The sequence below is a fragment of the Asparagus officinalis genome, chromosome 3, assembly GCF_001876935.1.
Source record: "Asparagus officinalis chromosome 3, Aspof.V1, whole genome shotgun sequence".
Lineage (NCBI taxonomy): Eukaryota > Viridiplantae > Streptophyta > Magnoliopsida > Asparagales > Asparagaceae > Asparagus > Asparagus officinalis.
Window position 1 is genome coordinate 107,490,251 of NC_033796.1, and position 21,663 is coordinate 107,511,913.

Here is a 21,663-nt window from a genome sequence, read left to right on the forward strand (position 1 = left end):
TCTAGAGGAGTTCATAAGTCAACTTGTCAGGGTTTATAAGTCGACTTATAAACATGCACAGACACTATTCATGCTAAAAATCTGATTTTTAAAGTGCCTTAAAAAAAACAAATAAATTCCGAAAAATATAAAACTTTGGAAAATATTTATAAACATGTTGATGAACATGTTACAAAAGGAATTTTTGGAATTTCACTTATCATTTGTGAAAACTTGTCATATTACAAAAATGTCCAAAACATGTAAACATGAGATACTTGAATTTTGATGTTTTGACATAAACCAAGTTTTGAAACTTTGTAAAATATTTGTATGGACATAATAAAAGATGTTTATGATGTATATATAGTCCAAAACATATTTTTCATAAAAACACCTATATTTACGAAAATCACAAATATATATGTGTGTGTATATTTGAGCTTATAGAATTAACACACATTATATAAAACCTAAACTACAAACATAATAAACTATATACCCAGGCTAGATGAAGGTCTTCAATGAGCTCAACTTGGTACACTTGCGGATGAAGCTTGAACTTGGATCTTCAACTTGAATTTGCATAGCTTCATACCGATATTCCGCCAACCTCTATTGGATATGTTCGTTGAAGCTCTATTCCATCCATCCTCCAACTACTTTGTTTGTCTATAATAAATAAGAAAATACAAATACTAGACAAACAACATTAGTGGTAAATTATTTGTTAAACATCATTAAAACAAGAAGGCCAATAATCTCCCTCTTTTTGATGATGACAAACAATTTACAAAAACAGATATATGCATGAAGGAAATTTATAATTCACATGCATATAAATAAGAAAGAATATACTCACAATATTTCTCCCCCTTTGACAACATCAAAAAGGGTACAAAAGGAATAAGAGAGCGAAAGCTCCCCCTAACAATATGCATGGGTGAGTATAACACATAGAAAGATATAGGGATTGCTCCCCCTATCAAAATGCCTTAATGAATGTATGAAAAGAAGGCTAAGGCAAAGCATGTGAGCAAGCATAGATGAAAAATATGCTGAATATTACTCACATACAAGAGGACAATGAGAACACATATAGATATATCATTTATGAAAGAAGTGTCTCATTACACAATTATAAAAACATAGTGTATAAAAATAGATTTATGAAATCAATAGATAGAACATGAGAATCACGCAAAAAGTTTTCAAATCAAAACAAATCAACCAAAAGAAATCATAAATCAAGGTTTATATCCAAAAATAATATTTGATCAATAAATAGAACTTTCTTTGTAGAACTTGATCAAACCACATATAGAATGCATTATAAGGCACACATAGATGATCCATAAGCACAAACACATAATTATCATCATATAAGTGAAGTATAATGAATTCAAAGCAACAATTCAAAGCAAAATCTTTGACAAAAGAATTTCAAGAGAGGCAACAATATATCAAGCTCTTATGCTTGTTCCAACCCATATAATCATTCTAGCATCCGGTAAATATAATTTAGGAATAAACACCCAATAAATCCGGGGGTTATATAAACATAAACCTCTCATCAAAACAAAACAAATAACCATGAAAACGAAAAAAATTTGACCAAATTTTTTTTTTCATGTTCAAAAGTTTAAAGTATAATTTTTCAAAACCAAGAAAAAGAAAAAGAAAAACACTAAAATTCTTGAAAAAAAAATTAAATTTGTTTTGGTACCTAAGAACTCTTGGTACCAAAAGATTTAGGGACATGACCCCTATCATTCAAGCTCAAAGTCCTAGGGTTATGAACCCATTTGGGCGCATTTAGTGTACGGGTCCGGTCATAGCAATAATTATGCAAATGACCCATTCGATTGTAATAAGTGCAATGAAGACGATGCATTTGGTTATGTTGACCATGTGGATGTGCACGAGGAACATTTGCAAATAAAGATGGTATTTTAAGATTATTTTGTAAATGAGAAACATTTTGAAATAAAGTTGGTCTACTTGAAATATTTTGCGATTTAGAAACTTTTTGTAAATTAAAACAAAACTTAGCTAAGTGACCAACTCTACCACAAAAATCACAATGATACACATTACCATGCTTATGATGAATAATAGGTGCATGTGTGTGTACATGTGATGAAGAAGAAGCCTTATGAGGTGCACATGGAGTATTAGCAATCTTAGGTTTGTGTGCAGCATATCAAAATTTAGCAAGGTGGCCTTTACGACCGCAAATAGAGCATTTGTAAACTTTGATATACAAGTGTGCATAGTGTGTAGGTGATTTATAAATTATGACACTAGATTTAGCACACTTGTCCTTAAGTTTCTTATGATTATCAATGCATGTGTTAAAAGTTGAATCTAAGCATGATATGCGGTTTTTCATAAGATTCAATTCATTATTGGTCACAACATCATTGATAATAGAAGTAGAGCATATATGGTTATTCTTAAAAGAATCAAATTTATTTCTAATGAATTCTACTTCTAGCATGGCATCTTTATTAGCATGAGTTAAGCTAGAAATGGATGAAGTTAATTTTTCATTTTCTAATTTTAACATATCATTAATTTCTTTAAGAGCAACATTTTCTTGAGAAATGATATCAAAATTGGAGACTAGCTTCTCATGATCGGATTTTAAACTAACATGCTTGCTTTTAAGATCAATAAAATTATTTTGCAATTTAGTGTAGGCATGCGATAATTTCTCATATGCACAAGCGAGTTCATCAATAGATAAATCATTTTCGGAATCGGAATCGCTTACTACACAAGAATTATCCTCTTGTGGCCGTGTGCATGATGCTCCACATGAACTTGAAGAAGAATCCTCCAAAGCTTGTCGGATTGCCTCCAAGTCCCCTTGATGTGCTTCAATAAATTTCCAAAGTTTGTAAGCACTATCAAAATGAACAAATTTGTTAGAAAAGGATGAGTCAAAAGCATTAAGCAAAAATTCTAACAAACACTTGTTCATTGAAAATACTTTCTTATCATGATTGCTCCACTTGGATATCTCCAAAGTGGGCACAATATAAGCACAATCAATAACTTCCCATAAGTTGATATTTCTAGATTCAACAAATAGTTTAAATCTAGAAGCCCATTGTGCATAGAAAAAATTGATGAATTTAGGAGTAATATTTGATTCATAGCCTAAACAAGGATATATAAACTAACACAAGGGGTAAACAATGTGAACTAGATAGTGGATCATATAAATAATGAGACAATGGCGAAATGAGCAATGAGCACAAATAAGAATAAACGCCAAAGCACACTCAAACACAATCAAATGGTCACGGAGTTCGGACCTTCTGTCCTACGTCTCCGCTCCCCACTCCCGGGGAGAAATCCACTAACACAACCGGGTTTTCTACGCTTACCCGAATAACGTTTACACCTCACACTCGGTTTTCTAGCTAACCGAAAACTTTACAATCACCACTCTTGCAATCCTACTCTACACCCTCTCAAGTGTTGAACTAGACGTGTCTCCCTCAAGTGCTCGGTTACAGCCTCTCCCTAGGTTCGTTAACCGACGCCACTCCTCTTGGAACGATCCCCGACTCTCACCACACACTCCTCTCGGTGTACAAGTGTATTACAAAGTGAATCTCACAATAAGGCTCAATATAATAAATGTTTGTTCTCTACTATGGATGAGAACACAATGAAAGCTCACACTCAATTGTTACAACTCTCACCAACCCAAAATATATTATGAATGTAAATACAATAAGCTCAAGTGGGTGTGTGTAACAATGAGATAAAATCAAATCTAACTCAAATAGCAAACTAGCAATAATAAGAATATGAAAATCAATAATAAAATTGCTAGAGAAAAGAGTTAGAAAACTTCTCAATAGATCAAGATGTAGAAGGAGAATAGTTGGATGCCCAAACACCAATAGATGATCTCCTCAAGCTCTTGTGAAATTGATTTCTCAAACTCAAACTTCCAAATACTTAAAAGCTTCTTAAACACACTTAAACCAAACTAAATCCCTTGTTAAAATTCTTTTAAACTTGGTTAAAAACTCTCTTGGATAATTATAGAGCTGGGTATAAGGGGGTATATATAGGAGACCCCAAAATTTAAGAAAAACCCAGCAAAAGGACAAAAACCCCGAAAAACAAGGAGTCTGGAAAACTAGCCGTTATGCAGTAATAATTCGACTTGCTACAGTGATAAGTCGACTTATAACTAGCCGTACAGCCAAATTTTCAGCTTATAAGTCGACTTCAAGTCGACTTAACAGACAGTACAGGTTTTCGGTAGAGTCTGAAATTTTGTGTATCTGGTTTTGTAAAATCAATTAAAAATAGTAAATCAACTCTAAAAATTTTAAAATTTTGTGGGAAGTTTTTAAACATGTATATGAACATGTTAGAGAAAGAATTTCTTAAATATCACTTTCAACTTGAGAGAAATAATTTATTTTGTAAACTAGTCGAAAATACATAACTGTGCAACACTTCATAAGTCGACTTGTATAAGTCGACTTACTATAAGTCGACTTGACTTGCTTTATAAGTCGACTTAGTAGAGGGAAAATGCACTTTCTAGAGGATTTCATAAGTCGACTTGTCAGGGTTTATAAGTCGACTTATAAACATGCACAGACACTATTCATGCTGAAAATCTGATTTTTAAAGTGCCTTAAAAAAACAAATAAATTATGAAAAATATAAAACTTTGGAAAATATTTATAAACATGTTGATGAACATGTTACAAAAGGAATTTTTGGAATTTCACTTATCATTTGTGAAAACTTGTCATATTACAAAAATATCCAAAACATGTAAACATGAGATACTTGAATTTTGATGTTTTAACATAAACCAAGTTTTGAAACTTTGTAAAATATTTGTATGGACATAATAAAAGATGTTTATGATGTATATATAGTCCAAAACATATTTTTCATAAAAACACCTATATTTACGAAAATCACAAATATATATGTGTGTGTATATTTGAGCTTATAGAATTAACACACATTATATAAAACCTAAACTACAAACATTATAAACTATATACCCAAGCTTGATGAAGGTCTTCAATGAGCTCAACTTGGTACACTTGCGGATGAAGCTTGAACTTGGATCTTCAACTTGAATTTGCATAGCTTCATACCGATATTCCGCCAACCTCCATTGGATATGTTCGTTGAAGCTCTATTCCATCCATCCTCCAACTACGTTGTTTGTCTATAATAAATAAGAAAACACAAATACTAGACAAACAACATTAGTGGTAAATTATTTGTTAAACATCATCAAAACAAGAAGGCCAATAATTATTTGATGTATTCTCTTATCCCAATCATGTGTGAGTAGATTTCTTGTTTAGGATTGCGAAAGAACCCAACTTTTTAGTGATTGATGATGAATTGATATAGGTTCTTAGTGAAAGTTTAAATCTTTAAACTTGATTTCTAGTGTTTTAATTTTGTTGATTCGCTTGATCACCGTATTAGCAATCATAGGTAATTAATTGAAGGACTGAAATGTGAAGATTTATACCGGATCTCTAGAGATTAAGCATGGAGCTCGAACCACGAAAGTAGGCTAGATTCCTTGGGGATTTAAATTGGATTAGCATGAAGCTTAATGAGTTTAATTTGATCTTGATTCCACGAAAGTAGGTTAATTGAGATTAATTAGGCACGATCTTTAGACCTTGAAAGAGGCTTTAGATTAATTTAGGCTAATTCACCCTTTTTAGTTTAAACCAACACCGAGAACTGAAATAATTCATCATTGAGCATTGAAGTTGTGGTGAAAACCCAATCCTGGCTCTTCATTATATTGAATTCCACCTGATTAGTTATTATTTTATTTCTTTTAATTTTCATCTCTTCTAATATACTCATTAGTTTAGCTAGTCGAATAACGTGAGATTTGATAATTAACCCTCGTCCCTGTGGGATCGACCTTGATAGCTACAACGAGTCTGTGCGCTTGCAGATTTTGCCCATTAAGTTTTTGGCGCCGTTGCCGGGGACTACGGTGTTAATATTAAGTATTTACGTTATTAAACTAGACTAGATTTTTTTATTCTCTTCGGTACTCACTTTCTTTTATGCAAGGGCATCAAACAGAAGTACACAACGAAAACAATCCTGAATTATCGGTGACTCTTGCAGAGATAAGAAGGTACATAAGGGAGCAAAGGAACACAGAACAAGCTATAATGGGTGATCAGAATCAGCTTCTTAAGGATTTCGCTACCCCAAATGCTCAAGGCACGCATTCGAGTATTACAAGGCCCACTGTTTAAGGTAATAATTTTGAGCTTAAACCATCACTGCTCTTAATGGTTCAGCAAAATCAGTTTGGAGGAGGTGCTACTGAAGACCCGAATCTCCACCTGTCAATTTTCTTGGAGTATTGCGACACTTTGAAGCTTAATGGAGTGACCAATGATGCTATTCGACTCAGATTATTTCTTTTCTCTTTAAAGGACAATGCTAGGGCTTGGTTACACTCATTGCCCGCTGGGTCCATCACCACTTGGGATCAGTTGTCCAGGGCATTTCTTGCAAAGTAATTTTCCCCAAGTAAAACAGCACAGATGAGGAACCGGATCACAAGCTTTGTACAGAAGGAAGGAGAGTCACTCTATGAAGCTTGAGAATGTTACAAGGAATTATTGAGGATGTGCCCTCACCATGGACTGGAGAAGTGGTTAATTGTTCACACCTTCTACAACGGGCTCACTTACAACACTCGGATGACTGTTGATGCTGTTGCAGGAGGAGCTTTGATGAACAGAACAATAGATGAGGCATATACTCTCATTGAAAACATGGCTCAAAATCACTATCAATGGGCGAACGAGCGGGCTCAGACATCAAAAGGTGGCAAGTATGAAATAGATGCTTTAGATCATATATCCTCTAAAGTTGATGCTTTATTTAAAAAGGTTGAAAGCTTGAGTATTAATTCTATGACGTCTACTTCAATTGCATGTGAGATATGCGGTTATGTGGGTCATTCTGCACTTGAATGTCAATTAGGAAACCCCTTATCCCTTAATACTTCTGATAATGAACATGTTAACTATGTTAATAACTTTAATAAGAAGGGAGACCCTTTCTCCAACACTTATAATCCGAGGTGGAGGAATCATCCTAATTTTTCTTATAGAAACCCACCTGGAAATCCCATGCTTGCATCTAATTTTGGTCAACCTGGTTTTCGTGCTCCTCAATCCAATCTCCCTCCTCAAAGGTCTAATTTGGAAAATATGATGAAAAAGTTTGTGACGACTCAGTCGAAATTAAATGAAGAGTTTAAGCAACAACAATAAACCACGAATGAGGTAGTAAAACAATTGTCCTCTAAGATGGATTCCCTAGCTACACATAACAAGATGTTAGAGACACAAATCACTCAATTGGCGCAAAATGCTAGCTCTTCTGCTAGGCCTTCAGGTATGCTACCTGGACAACCTGAGATAAATCCAAGGGGTCATGTGAATGCTATAACACTTAGGAGTGGAAAACAATATGAGGGACCTAAGATGAAGGAAAATGATGGAGTAGATGGTCATCATGAAGAGAAAAGTAAAATTGTGATAGATGTGGATAATGAGACCCAGATGCAGGAAGAAGAAAAAGTTGAGAAATATGTGGCCCCCGCTCCTTACAAGCCTCCTCTACCCTTTCCCCAAAGGTTAGTTAAAGCTAAGTTACAAAAGCAGTTCGAAAATTTTTGGAGATTTTGAAAAAGTTGCACATCAATATCCCGTTCAGTGAAGCTATCTCTCAAATGCCTTCCTATGCTAAGTTCTTGAAAGAGATCCTATCCAATAAAAGGAAGTTGGAAGAATACGAGACTGTGGCCCTTACTGAGGAGTATAGTGCTATCATCCAGAATATGCTACCTCCTAAGCTTAAGGATCCAGGTTTATTTTCTATTCCTTGTGTTATTGGTAATGTCTCTATTAACCGTGCTTTGTGTGATTTAGGTACAAGCGTAAGTTTGATGTCGATGTCTATTTGTAAGAAGCTTGGCATAGGTGACTTGAAGCCAACCACGATATCACTCCAATTGGCAGATCGATCAGTAAAATATCCGGTAGGTATACTTGAAGATGTACCTATCCAGGTCGGTAAGTTCTTTATCCCTGTCGATTTCGTTATTTTAGAAATAGAAGAAGATTCTTACACTCCAATTATATTAGGAAGACCCTTCCTTGCTACTCCAGGTGCTATAATAGATGTTAAAAATGGAAGGCTCTCCCTAAATATTAGAGGGGAAACGGTAGAATTTGATTTAAGTAATACTATGAAACTCCCTCTAACTAATAAAATTTGTTACATGGTCGACGTCATTGACAAGTGTACACATGAGCAAATTGCAAACAATAACTCAGCTGATCCACTTGAGAAATGTTTGGTAAGTGATGGTTCAATAAATGATGAAGACCCCGAGGTAGCCGCATATGCTCAATCTTTAGAATCAACATCAACTGCTCCACTTCGAAATGCAAAGCTTGAAAGATTGATGCTAGAGCCAAAAGGATCTATTTGTGAAAAGGATAATGCGCCAAAGGTAGAATTAAAACCCCTTCCTTCCTCTTTAAGGCATGAATTTCTTGGCCCTGACTCTACTTATCCTGTGATTGTGAATGCATGTCTAAATGAAAATGAAACTGATAAGTTGCTTAGAACACTAGGGTGCATCACAAGGTCATAGGATACACCATGGACGACATTAAAGGAATCAACCCATCGATTTGCATGCATAGAATTCTCTTGGAAGATGATCATAAACCCTCTATAGAGCACCAACGTAGATTAAATCCTAACATGAAGGAAGTGGTTAAAAAAGAGGTGCTTAAGCTACTTGATGTTGGTGTAATCTATCCTATTTCAGATAGTGAATGGGTTAGCCCGGTTCATGTGGTTCCAAAAAAAGGCGGTATGACCGTAGTTAAGAATTCGAATAACGAACTTATCCCTACTAGGATGGTTACGGGTTGGAGGATGTGTATTGATTATAGAAAATTGAACAAGACAACCCGAAAAGATCATTTTTCACTTCCCATTATAGACCAAATGTTGGAAAGGTTGGCTAGGCATTCCTATTTTTGTTACTTAGATGGCTATTCGGGATTTTTCCAAATCCCTATTCATCCTAGTGACCAAGAAAAGACCACTTTTATTAGTCCTTATGGGACCTTTGCTTATAGACGCATGCCTTTCGGTCTTTGTAATGCCCCTGCCACTTTTCAACGATGTATGATGGCTATTTTCTCTTATTTTATAGAAGACATTATGGACGTGTTTATGGATGACTTCTCTGTGTACGGAACTACTTTTGATGGTTGTTTAGCTAACTTGTCTCGAGTTTTGCAGCGTTGCGAAGAAGTTAATTTAGTCCTAAATTGGGAGAAATGTCATTTTATGGTAAGGGATAGAATAGTTCTAGTACACAAGGTGTCCGAGCAAGGAATTGAAGTTGATCGTGCAAAAGTGGAAATCATTAAAAAATTACCGCCACCAACATCGGTTAGGGGAGTAAGAAGTTTCTTGAGACATGCCGGTTTCTATCGGCGTTTCATCAAAGACTTTTTAAAAATTACAAAACCCTTAACTAAACTTCTTCTTAAAGATGCTCCCTATGATTTCACTGATGAATGTCTTGATGCTTTTTATAGGTTGAAGGAAGCATTGATAACAGCTCCTATTATGCAACCGCCGGATTGGAATCTCCCATTTGAAGTCATGACTGATGCAAGTGATTACGCGGTTGGTGCTGTGTTGGGTCAAAGAAAGGACAAGATAGTTCATGCAATTTATTATGCTAGTCACACTCTTGATGAAGGCCAAGTTAACTATGCTACGACTGAAAAGGAGTTATTAGCAGTTATTTTCGCCTTTGACAAGTTCAGGTCTTACTTAGTGGGGTCCAAAGTCATTGTTTATACCGACCACTCCGCCATCAAATATCTTTTGAGCAAGTAAGATGCCAAGCCTAGATTGATTCGATGGATAATTCTTTTACAAGAGTTTGACCTAGAGATAAAGGATAAGAAAGGGACGAAAAATTTGGTGGCAGACCATTTGTCGAGGATGAAACAAGAATCACATGATAAGGAGGATGAACTACCGAGAATGAAAATGAAACTGATAAGTTGCTTAGAACACTTAGGATGCATCGCAAGGTCATAGGATACACCATGAACGACATTAAGGGAATTAATCCATCAATTTGCATGCATAGAATTCTCTTGGAAGATGATCATAAACCCTCTATAGAACACCAACGTAGATTAAATCCTAACATGAAAGAAGTGGTTAAAAAGGAAGTGCTTAAGCTACTAGATTCTGGGGTAATCTATCCTATTTCTGATAGTGAATGGGTTAGCCCGGTTCATGTGGTTCCTAAAAAGGGAGGTGTGACCGTAGTTAAGAATGCAAATAACGAACTTATCCCTACTAGGACGGTTACGGGTTGGAGGATGTGTATTGATTATAGGAAATTGAACAAGGCAACCCGAAAAGATCATTTTCCACTTCCCTTTATAGACCAGATGTTGGAAAGGTTGGCTAGGCATTCATATTTTTGTTATTTAGATGGCTATTCGGGATTTTTCCAAATTCCTATCCATCCTAGTGACCAGGAAAAGACCACTTTTACCTGTCCCTATGGGACCTTTGCTTATAGGCGCATGCCTTTTGGTCTTTGCAATGCCCCCGCCACTTTTCAACGATGTATGATGGCCATTTTCTCTGATTTTATAGAGGATATTATGGACGTGTTTATGGATGACTTCTCCGTGTATGGAACTACTTTTGATGGTTGTTTATCTAACTTGTCTCGAGTTTTGCAGCGTTGCGAAGAAGTTAATTTAGTCCTAAACTGGGAGAAATGCCACTTTATGGTAAGGGATGGAATAGTTTTAGGGCACAAGGTGTCTGAGCGTGGAATTGAGGTTGATCGATCAAAAGTGGAAGTCATTGAAAAATTGCCTCCACCAACGTCGGTTAGGGGAGTAAGAAGTTTCTTGGGACATGCCGGTTTCTATCGGCGTTTCATCAAAGATTTCTCAAAAATTTCAAAACCCTTAACTAACCTTCTTCTTAAAGATGCTACCTTTGATTTCACTGATGAATGTCTTGATGCTTTTTGCAGGTTGAAAGAAGCATTGATAACAGCTCCTATTATGCAACCGCCGGACTGGAATCTCCCATTTGAAGTCATGACTGATGCAAGTGATTATGCGGTTGGTGCTGTGTTGGGCCAAAGGAAGAACAAGATAGTTCATGCAATTTATTATGCTAGTCGCACTCTTGATGAAGCTCAAGTTAACTACGCTACCACTGAAAAGGAGCTATTAGCAGTTGTATTCGCCTTTGACAAGTTCAGGTCTTACTTAGTGGGTTCCAAAGTCATCGTTTATACCGATCATTCCGCCATCAAATATCTTTTGAGCAAGCAAGATGCCAAGCCTAGGTTGATCCGATGGATACTACTTTTGCAAGAATTTGACCTAGAGATCAAGGACAAGAAAGGGACGGAAAATTTGGTGGCAGACCATTTGTCGAGGATGAAACCAGAATCACATGATAGGGAGGAGGATGAACTACCGATCGACGAATCTTTCCCAGATGATTAATTGTTAGCCATAGAAAGATTGGATGCACCATGGTATGCGGACTTCGTCAACTACATAATGTGTGGAGTCTTACCTCCGGATCTGAGCTATCAACAGAAGACGAAGTTCTTTGCTGACTTGAAGTATTATTTTTGGGATGAACCGTTTTTATACAAACGGTGTGTTGATGGGATGTTCAGAAGGTGTATTCCTGAAGATGAGGTTGCCAGTATTCTCCATCATTGCCACTCATCTTCCTACGGGGGATATGCAAGCACTTCAAAGACAGCTGCAAAATTTCTACAATCAGGTTTCTATTGGCCGAGTCTTTTTCGGGATACAAATCAGTTTGTGAAATCTTGTGATAATTGTCAGAAGACCGGGAACATTTTGAAGCGACATAAGATGCCTTTACACTCCATCTTGGAAATTGAGGTCTTTGATGTGTGGGGCATAGATTTCATGGGACCGTTGGAAATTGAGGTCTTTGATGTGTGGGGCATAGATTTCATGGGACCGTTTCCGTCATCGTGTAACAACAAGTTCATCTTAGTGGCGGTGGACTACGTCTCCAAATGGGTAGAAGCGATAGCATCCCCCACCAACGATGCTAAAGTTATTGTGGAACTATTCAAGAATGTTATTTTTCCAAGATTTGGGATGCCACGGACGGTAATCAGTGATGGAGGTTCACACTTCATTGAAAGAAAATCTAAAGCTCTCTTAAGACAATATGGGGTCACCCATAAGGCTGCCACGCCATATCATCCTCAAACTAGTGGTCAAGTGTAGGTTTTGAATCGAGAAATTAAGAGTATCTTGGAGAAAATAGTTAATCGATCGAGAAAGGACTGGTCTATGAAACTCTCGGATGCTTTATGGGCCTATCGAACTGCCTACAAAACACACATAGGTATGATACCATTCAGATTGATGTATGGCAAATCATGTCATCTCCCAGTTGAGTTAGAGCACAAGGCTTATTGGGCTATCAAGTTTCTCAATTTCGATATGAAGGTCGCAGGTGAGAAAAGAAAGCTTCAACTTCATGAGCTAGATGAACTACGATTAGATTCCTATGAGAATGCTCGCATTTATAAAGAAAAGACTAAACGATGGCAATGAACTACGATTAGATTCCTATGAGAATGCTCGCATTTATAAAGAAAAGACTAAACGATGGCACGATACGAATATTCTTTGAAGAGAGTGATAAACACGTAAAATATGCATTATCTTAGTGTGTTTTAAGCATGATTTACGAGTGTTTAATGCATATTTTGTGTTTAGATCGAGGATACTGCTGTGGTTTGTGTTCTTATATGTAGGTATTGGCTCAAGATTGAAAGATTTGATGATCGTTGGAAGTTTTACAAGAGTTTGAAGCAACAACAAGATTTTGAAGGCATGGTTCGTGAAGAAAATGGATGCACGAGTATGAAGAACTGGAATTTCGACCATGATGCAGTTTGAATCAAGAAAAACTCAAAAGATGAAAGTTGTAGATCTCTTCAACAGGATTCCAATGCAACTTGAATCACCTCATTCCGAGGTCGGACGCAAAAGTTATAGCCAAAATACCGAAAACTGAAGAAACAAGCACAAAATCAGCAAAACAGCCCCTACCACACCCTGGTGTGGTGCAGACCACACCGGTGGCGCGGGAATTAGTTATTTTCCAGATTTTTGGAGACATATAAATAGATGTTTTGACTTAGGGTTTTGGATATCTTTTGTTATGTTCTTTTAGCCATCAACTAGCAACTATTCTAGGGTTCAAGTATTGAAGGAAGACATTAATCTCTTGTAGAAGATTGGATTGCAAGTTCTTATTTTGAAGATTTCAATTGAAAGACGGGTTAATTCTTTCCTCTCTTTGATTTATTTCTTCTTATGATTGATTTGCATAATTATTTGATGTCTTCTCTTATTCCAATCATGTGTGAGTAGATTTCTTGTCTAGGGTTGGGAAAGAACCCAACTTTTTGGTGATTGATGATGAATTGATATAGGTTCTTGGTGAAAGTTTAAATCTTTGAACTTGATTTCTAGTGTTTTAATTTTGTTGATTCGCTTGATCACCGTATTAGCAATCATAGGTAATTAATTGAAGGACTGAAAGGTGAAGATTAATACCGGATCTCTAGAAATTAAGCAGGGAGCTCGAACCACGAAAGTAGGCTAGATTCCTTGGGGATTTGATTTGGATTAGCATAAAGCTTAATGAGTTTAATTTAATCTTGATTCCATGAAAGTAGGTTAATTGAGATTGATTAGGCACGATCTTTAGACCTTGAAAGAGGCTTTAGATTAATTTAGGCTAATTCACCCTTTCTAGATTAAACCAACACCAAGAATTGAAATAATTCATCATTGAACACCTAAGTTGTGGTGATAACCCAATCCTAGTCCTTCATTATATTGAATTCCATCCGATTAGTTGTTTATTTTATTTCTTTTATTAAATCTCTTCTAATTTACTCATTGATTTAGCTAGTCGAATAACGTGAGATTTGGTAATTAACCCTAGTCCTTGTGGGATCGACCTTGATAGCTACAACGAGTCTGTGCGCTTGCGGATTTTGCCCATCAAGTTTTTGGCGCCGTTGCCGGGGACTACGGTGTTAATATTGAGTGCTTACGTTATTAAGCTAGACTAGATTTTTTTTTATTTCTCTTTGCTTCTCACTTTCTTTTATGCAAGGGCATCAAACAGAATTACACGACGAAAACAATCCTGAACTATTGGTGACTCTTGCAAATATAAGAAGGTCTATAAAGGAGCAAAGGAACACAGAACAAGCTATGATGGGAGATCAAAATCAACTACTTAAGGATTTCGCAGCCCCAAATGCTCAAGGCACACAGTCAAGCATTACAAGGCCCAATGTTGAAGCTAATAACTTTGAGCTGAAACCATCACTGCTCTCAATGGTTCAACAGAATCAGTTTGGAGGAGGTGCTACTGAAGACCCGAACCTCCACCTGTCGATTTTCTTGGAGTATTGTGACACTTTGAAACTTAATGGAGTGACCAATGATGCTATTCGACTCAGATTATTTCCGTTCTCTCTAAGGGACAAGGCTAGGGCTTGGTTGCACTCATTGCCAGCTGGGTCCATCACCACTTGGGATCAATTGTCCAGAGCGTTTCTTGCAAAGTATTTTCCTCCAAGTAAAACAGCACAGATGAGGAACCAGATCACAAGCTTTGTACAGAAGGAAGGAGAATCACTTTATGAAGCTTGGGAACGCTACAAGGAATTATTGAGGATGTGCCCTCACCATGGACTGGAGAAGTGGTTAATTGTTCACACCTTCTACAACGGGCTCACTTACAACACACGGATGACTGTTGATGCTGCTGCAGGAGGAGCTTTGATGAACAAAACAATAGACGAGGCATACACTCTCATTGAAGACATGGCTCAGAATCACTATCAATGGGCGAACGAGCGTGCTCCTCAGACATCAAAAGGAGGCAAGTATGAAATAGATGCTTTAGACCATATATCCTCTAAAGTTGATGCTTTATTTAAGAAAGTCGAAAGCTTGAGTATTAATTCTTTGGCGTCTACTTCAATTTCATGTGAGATATGTGGCTATGTGGGTCATTCTGCACTTCAATGTCAATTAGGAAACCCCCCATCCATTGATACTTCTGGTAATGAGCAAGTTAACTATGTTAATAACTTTAATCAGAAGGGAGACCCATTCTCCAATACTTATAATCCGGGGTGGAGGAATCATCCTAATTTTTCTTATAGAAACCCACCTGGAAATCCCATGCCTGCATCTAATTTTGGTCCACCTGGTTTTCGTGCTCATCAATCCAATTTCCCTTCTCAAAAGTCAAATTTAGAAAATATGATGGAGAAGTTTGTGACGACTCAATCAAAATTGAATGAAGAGTTTAAGCAGCAACAACAAACCACGAATGAGGTGGTAAAACAATTGGCCTCTAAGATGGATTCCCTAGCTACGCATAACAAGATGTTAGAGACACAAATCACCCAATTGGCACAAAATGTTAGCTCTTCCTCTAGGCCTTCAGGCATGCTACCTGGACAACCCGAGACAAATCCCAGGAGTCATGTGAATGCTATAACTCTTAGAAGTGGAAAACAATATGAGGGACCCAAGATGAAGGAAAATGATGGGGTGGATGGTCATCATGAAGAAAAAAATGAAAATGTGATAGATGTGGATAATGAGACCCAAACGCAAGAAGAAGAAAAAGTTGAAAAATATGTGGCCCCCGCTCCTTACAAGCCTCCTCTACCATTTCCCCAAAGGTTAGCTAAGGCTAAGTTAGAAAAGCAGTTCGGAAAATTCTTGGAGATTTTAAAAAAATTGCACATCAATATCCCGTTCACTGAAGCTATCTCTCAAATGCCTTCATATGCTAAGTTCTTGAAAGAGATCCTATCCAATAAAAGGAAGTTGGAAGAATACGAGACTGTGGCCCTTACTGAGGAGTGTAGTGCTATCATCCAGAATAAGCTGCCTCCTAAGCTTAAGGATCCAGGTTCATTTTCTATTCCTTGTGTTATTGGTAATGTCTCTATTAACCGTGCTTTGTGTGATTTAGGTGCAAGCGTAAGTTTGATGCCAATGTCCATCTATAAGAAGCTTGGCATAGGAGATTTGAAGCCAACCACGATATCACTCCAACTGGCGGATCGATCGGTAAAATATCCGGTAGGTATACTTGAAGATGTACCTATCCAGGTCGGTAAGTTCTTTATCCCGGTCGATTTCGTTATCTTGGAAATAGAAGAAGATTCTAACATTCCAATTATTTTAGGAAGACCCTTCCTTGCTACTGCAGGTGCTATAATCGATGTTAAAAATGGAAGGCTCTCTCTAAATATTGGAGGGGAGACGGTAGAATTTGATTTAAGTAATACTATGAAACTCCCTCTAACTGATAAAATTTGTTACAGGGTCGACGTCATTGACAAGTGTACACATGAGCAAATTGCAAACAATAACTCAGCTGATCCACTTGAGAAATGTTTGGTAAGTGATGGTTCAATAAATGATGAAGACCCCGAGGTAGCCGCGTATGCTCAATCTTTAGAATCAACATCAGCTGCTCCACTTCGAAATGCAAAGCTTGAAAGATTGATGCTAGAGCCAAAAGGTTCTATTTGTGAAGAGGATAATGCACCAAAGGTAGAATTAAAACCCCTCCCTTCCTCTTTAAGGTATGAATTTCTTGGCCCTGATTTTACTTATCCTGTGATTGTGAATGCATGTCTGAATGAAAATGAAACTGATAAGTTGCTTAGAACACTTAGGATGCATCGCAAGGTCATAGGATACACCATGAACGACATTAAGGGAATTAATCCATCAATTTGCATGCATAGAATTCTCTTGGAAGATGATCATAAACCCTCTATAGAACACCAACGTAGATTAAATCCTAACATGAAAGAAGTGGTTAAAAAGGAAGTGCTTAAGCTACTAGATTCTGGGGTAATCTATCCTATTTCTGATAGTGAATGGGTTAGCCCGGTTCATGTGGTTCCTAAAAAGGGAGGTGTGACCGTAGTTAAGAATGCAAATAACGAACTTATCCCTACTAGGACGGTTACGGGTTGGAGGATGTGTATTGATTATAGGAAATTGAACAAGGCAACCCGAAAAGATCATTTTCCACTTCCCTTTATAGACCAGATGTTGGAAAGGTTGGCTAGGCATTCATATTTTTGTTATTTAGATGGCTATTCGGGATTTTTCCAAATTCCTATCCATCCTAGTGACCAGGAAAAGACCACTTTTACCTGTCCCTATGGGACCTTTGCTTATAGGCGCATGCCTTTTGGTCTTTGCAATGCCCCCGCCACTTTTCAACGATGTATGATGGCCATTTTCTCTGATTTTATAGAGGATATTATGGACGTGTTTATGGATGACTTCTCCGTGTATGGAACTACTTTTGATGGTTGTTTATCTAACTTGTCTCGAGTTTTGCAGCGTTGCGAAGAAGTTAATTTAGTCCTAAACTGGGAGAAATGCCACTTTATGGTAAGGGATGGAATAGTTTTAGGGCACAAGGTGTCTGAGCGTGGAATTGAGGTTGATCGATCAAAAGTGGAAGTCATTGAAAAATTGCCTCCACCAACGTCGGTTAGGGGAGTAAGAAGTTTCTTGGGACATGCCGGTTTCTATCGGCGTTTCATCAAAGATTTCTCAAAAATTTCAAAACCCTTAACTAACCTTCTTCTTAAAGATGCTACCTTTGATTTCACTGATGAATGTCTTGATGCTTTTTGCAGGTTGAAAGAAGCATTGATAACAGCTCCTATTATGCAACCGCCGGACTGGAATCTCCCATTTGAAGTCATGACTGATGCAAGTGATTATGCGGTTGGTGCTGTGTTGGGCCAAAGGAAGAACAAGATAGTTCATGCAATTTATTATGCTAGTCGCACTCTTGATGAAGCCCAAGTTAACTACGCTACCACTGAAAAGGAGCTATTAGCAGTTGTATTCGCCTTTGACAAGTTCAGGTCTTACTTAGTGGGGTCCAAAGTCATCGTTTATACCGACCACTCCGCCATCAAATATCTTTTGAGCAAGCAAGATGCCAAGCCTAGGTTGATCCGATGGATACTACTTTTGCAAGAATTTGACCTAGAGATCAAGGACAAGAAAGGGACGGAAAATTTGGTGGCAGACCATTTGTCGAGGATGAAGCAAGAATCACATGATAAGGAGGAGGATGAACTACCGATCGATGACTCTTTCCCAGATGATCAGTTGTTAGCCATTGAAAGATTGGATGCACCATGGTATGCGGACTTCGTCAATTACATAGTGTGTGGAGTCTTGCCTCCGGATCTGAGCTATCAACAGAAGAAGAAGTTCTTTGCTGACTTGAAGTATTATTTTTGGGATGAACCGTTTCTATACAAACGGTGTGTTGATGGGATGTTCAGAAGGTGTATTCCTGAAGATGAGGTTGCCAGTATTCTCCATCATTGCCACTCATCTTCCTACGGAGGACATGCAAGCACTTCAAAGACAGTTGCAAAAGTTCTACAATCAGGTTTCTATTGGCCGAGTCTTTTCCGGGATGCAAGACAGTTTGTGATATCTTGTGATAGTTGTCAGAGGACCGGGAATATTTCGAAGCGACATGAGACGCCTTTACACTCCATCTTGGAAATTGAGGTCTTTGATGTGTGGGGCATAGATTTCATGGGACCGTTTCCGTCATCGTGTAACAACAAGTTCATTTTAGTGGCGGTGGACTACGTCTCCAAGTGGGTAGAAGCGATAGCATCCCCCACCAACCATGCTAAAGTAGTTGTGAATCTATTCAAGAACGTCATTCTTCCAATGTTTGGGGTGCTATGGACGGTAATTAGTGATGGCGGTTCACACTTCATAGAAATAAAATTCGAAGCTCTCTTAAGACAATATGGGGTCACTCATAAAGTTGCCACGCCATATCATCCTCAAACTAGTGGTCAAGTGGAAGTTTCGAATCGTGAAATTAAGAGTATTTTGGAGAAAACAGTTAATCGTTCAAGAAAGGATTGGTCTATGAAACTCACAGATGCCTTATGGGCCTATCGAACTGCATACAAAACGCCCATAGGTATGACACCATTCAAATTGGTATATGGCAAATCGTGTCACCTCCAAGTTGAGTTAGAGCACAAGGCATATTGGGCTATCAAACTCCTAAATTTTGATATGAAGACCGCAGGTGAGAAAAGAAAGCTTCAACTTCATGAGCTAGATGAGCTACGATTAGATTCCTATGAGAATGCTCGCATTTATAAAGAAAAGACTAAACGATGGCACGATAAGAATATCCTTCGAAGAGAGTTTAATCAAGGAGATATGGTATTACTTTTCAACTCTCGTTTGAAGCTTTTTCCGGGCAAGCTCAAGTCTAGGTGGTCCGGACCGTTTCAAATCCGCGAGGTTTTTCCTAGTGGAGTTGTTGAAGTCTGGAGTGAAACAACGGGATCTTTCAAGGTGAATGGGCAACGATTGAAGCACTACATTGTAGGGGAACAACACGAGAAAGGGGTCACTTATACCCTTTCCGATCCCCCTTCGTCGGATAATTAAGCGCAAAAAGGGGTCGAGCTCAAGACCATAAACGAGCGCTTCTTGGGAGGCAACCCAAGTTTTCATCCATTTTATTTATCTTATTTTATTTTATTTTATTTTATTTAGGCAATTGGATCGGCATAAATTTAACTTATAACATTTTCAATCTTGCAGGTTACGAGAAGGGAGAACAATTCTTTCAAAAAAAAAAAAAACTGCAGAAGAAAAAGGAGTTCAAATGGGATGGCAGACTCTACCACACCCGTCTGCCACACCCATGGTCTACAGGAAGAAAAGAATCCAGACTCTACCACACCTAGTGCCACACCCATGGTCTGGTTCGCTGTAGAGAAAGCTGGAAACCAAAATACAGAGCCTGCCACACCCATCCGCCACACCTGTGGTTCGCTGGGTCAAAAAGAAACAAAAAAAAAAGGAAAAATCCCTCAAAAACCCCACCCCTCTTCTTCGCCCCTCACCGACCAAGCATCCGCCGCCGCCATCCTTCGAAATCACCCCCATCCTTCGTTCCACATCACCTCCGACCCATCTCCACTCTTCATCACCGCGCCAGATCGCAGCCGCCCCTTTCGAATCTCCAACCCGCCGCTCCCCTGACCACCTCCATAACCGCCTCTCTCCATCGTCATCAGCGACCCGCCGCTCCCCTGACCACCTCCATCACCTCCGACCCATCTCCATCGTCATCAGCGAACCGCCGCCCTGACTCCCTCTTCGACCACCAGCGAACCGCCCTCATCCTTCACCAACTCCGATCCAGCAATCACCTCCGACCACCGCCTCACCTCTTCGATCAGCACCGCACCGCCCTCCACCAAGTCGCCGACCTCTTCGACCACCGACCCAAAATCCGCCGTTCCTCACCTCTCCGATCTACCTCCGACCCAGTTCTAAAATCACCGCCCCCCATCCTTCATCACCGCAACCAGGCCTCGCTCCCCTTCATCACTGCAGAAACCACCCCCACTTTCAGACCAACCATTCATCCCCTCCGACCAAAACGCCGCTGCAACACCAACTCCATTTCACACCAGCCAGCAACTGCCGTCAAAATCTGCTATCAATTGCATTTCGAGAGACTAAATGGGACCTAAGCGCGGACGGATAAGTCAGGAAGCTTCAATTTCTACAGCGCGACGACGCAAAGGTAACTCTCAACCTCCCCAAAATCCTCATGCTATTGAATTTGTCAATGAACAGCAACAAAATAGGTATAATACACTGGTTAAGCGGGGAATTTTGAGTACCCGCTATTTGGATGAGAATTGTTTGCGTAAGTTAGGGCTGTGGGATGATGTTTCGTACCTCCTAAGATGGGTTGGTTGGTTAAATTTTGTTGAGGCTAAACACCCACGTATGAGCGTATTACTCTCGAATTTTTGAGCTCTCTTGATGCTGTTTTATTCAATGGTGAGGGTGTAAAGGAAGGGAAAATCACTTTTAGGCTATTTAATCAGTCTCACACACTTACATTAGCACAATTAAATCAGATATTTGGTTTTCCGGAGGGTGGGGCTAGAATTGTTCCCAAAAACTTTAACTTGACCCCATTTTGGACTTCAATCGCACGCTCTACCACTCAAAGACCTTATGATCCCTCCTTGTCACGAGCCTCTGCTGTTTATAACCCATGCTTTAGATATTTACAGAGGTTCATGGCTTTTACCATTTTCGGTCGAGGCGAGAGTGATGGAATCATGTGTCAGAGAGAACTTTACTTTTTATGTGCCATGGTTGAAGGACATAAGATTGACACAGGAGCTTTTATGATTCATCATATGTGTCGTGCAGCGAGAGCAACGAGCGGAAAAATTGTTTTTGGTGGCTTGATTACCACTTTAGCTTATGGGATGGGTTTAGGAGAGCTTGTTAAAGGACTTCATCCTTTAAATCCTAGCACCTCATTTGACCTCGATGCTTGTGTTCATATGAAATTGATTAGTAATAAGGGCAATAGGTT

General features: G+C 38.5%; 1 protein-coding gene and 1 pseudogene across 1 annotated transcript; both read left to right on the forward strand.

Annotated features, from left to right (window-relative positions):
- Positions 7,344–8,698, forward strand: LOC109835559. The gene is made up of 2 exons (XM_020403527.1): positions 7,344–7,672; positions 7,753–8,698. Exons 1-2 carry the CDS (start codon positions 7,344–7,346, stop codon positions 8,696–8,698), a joined length of 1,275 nt encoding a protein of 424 aa, XP_020259116.1.
- Positions 10,158–19,700, forward strand: LOC109835560 (annotated as a pseudogene).

Bases quoted from the DNA above. Each gene is read 5' to 3' on its own strand.
- LOC109835559 (XM_020403527.1), top strand. From the start codon at position 7,344: ATGGATTCCCTAGCTACACATAACAAGATGTTAGAGACACAAATCACT. The intron at 7,673-7,752 runs GTTAGTTAAAGC...TATCCCGTTCAG, and splicing joins CCTCTACCCTTTCCCCAAAG to TGAAGCTATCTCTCAAATGC.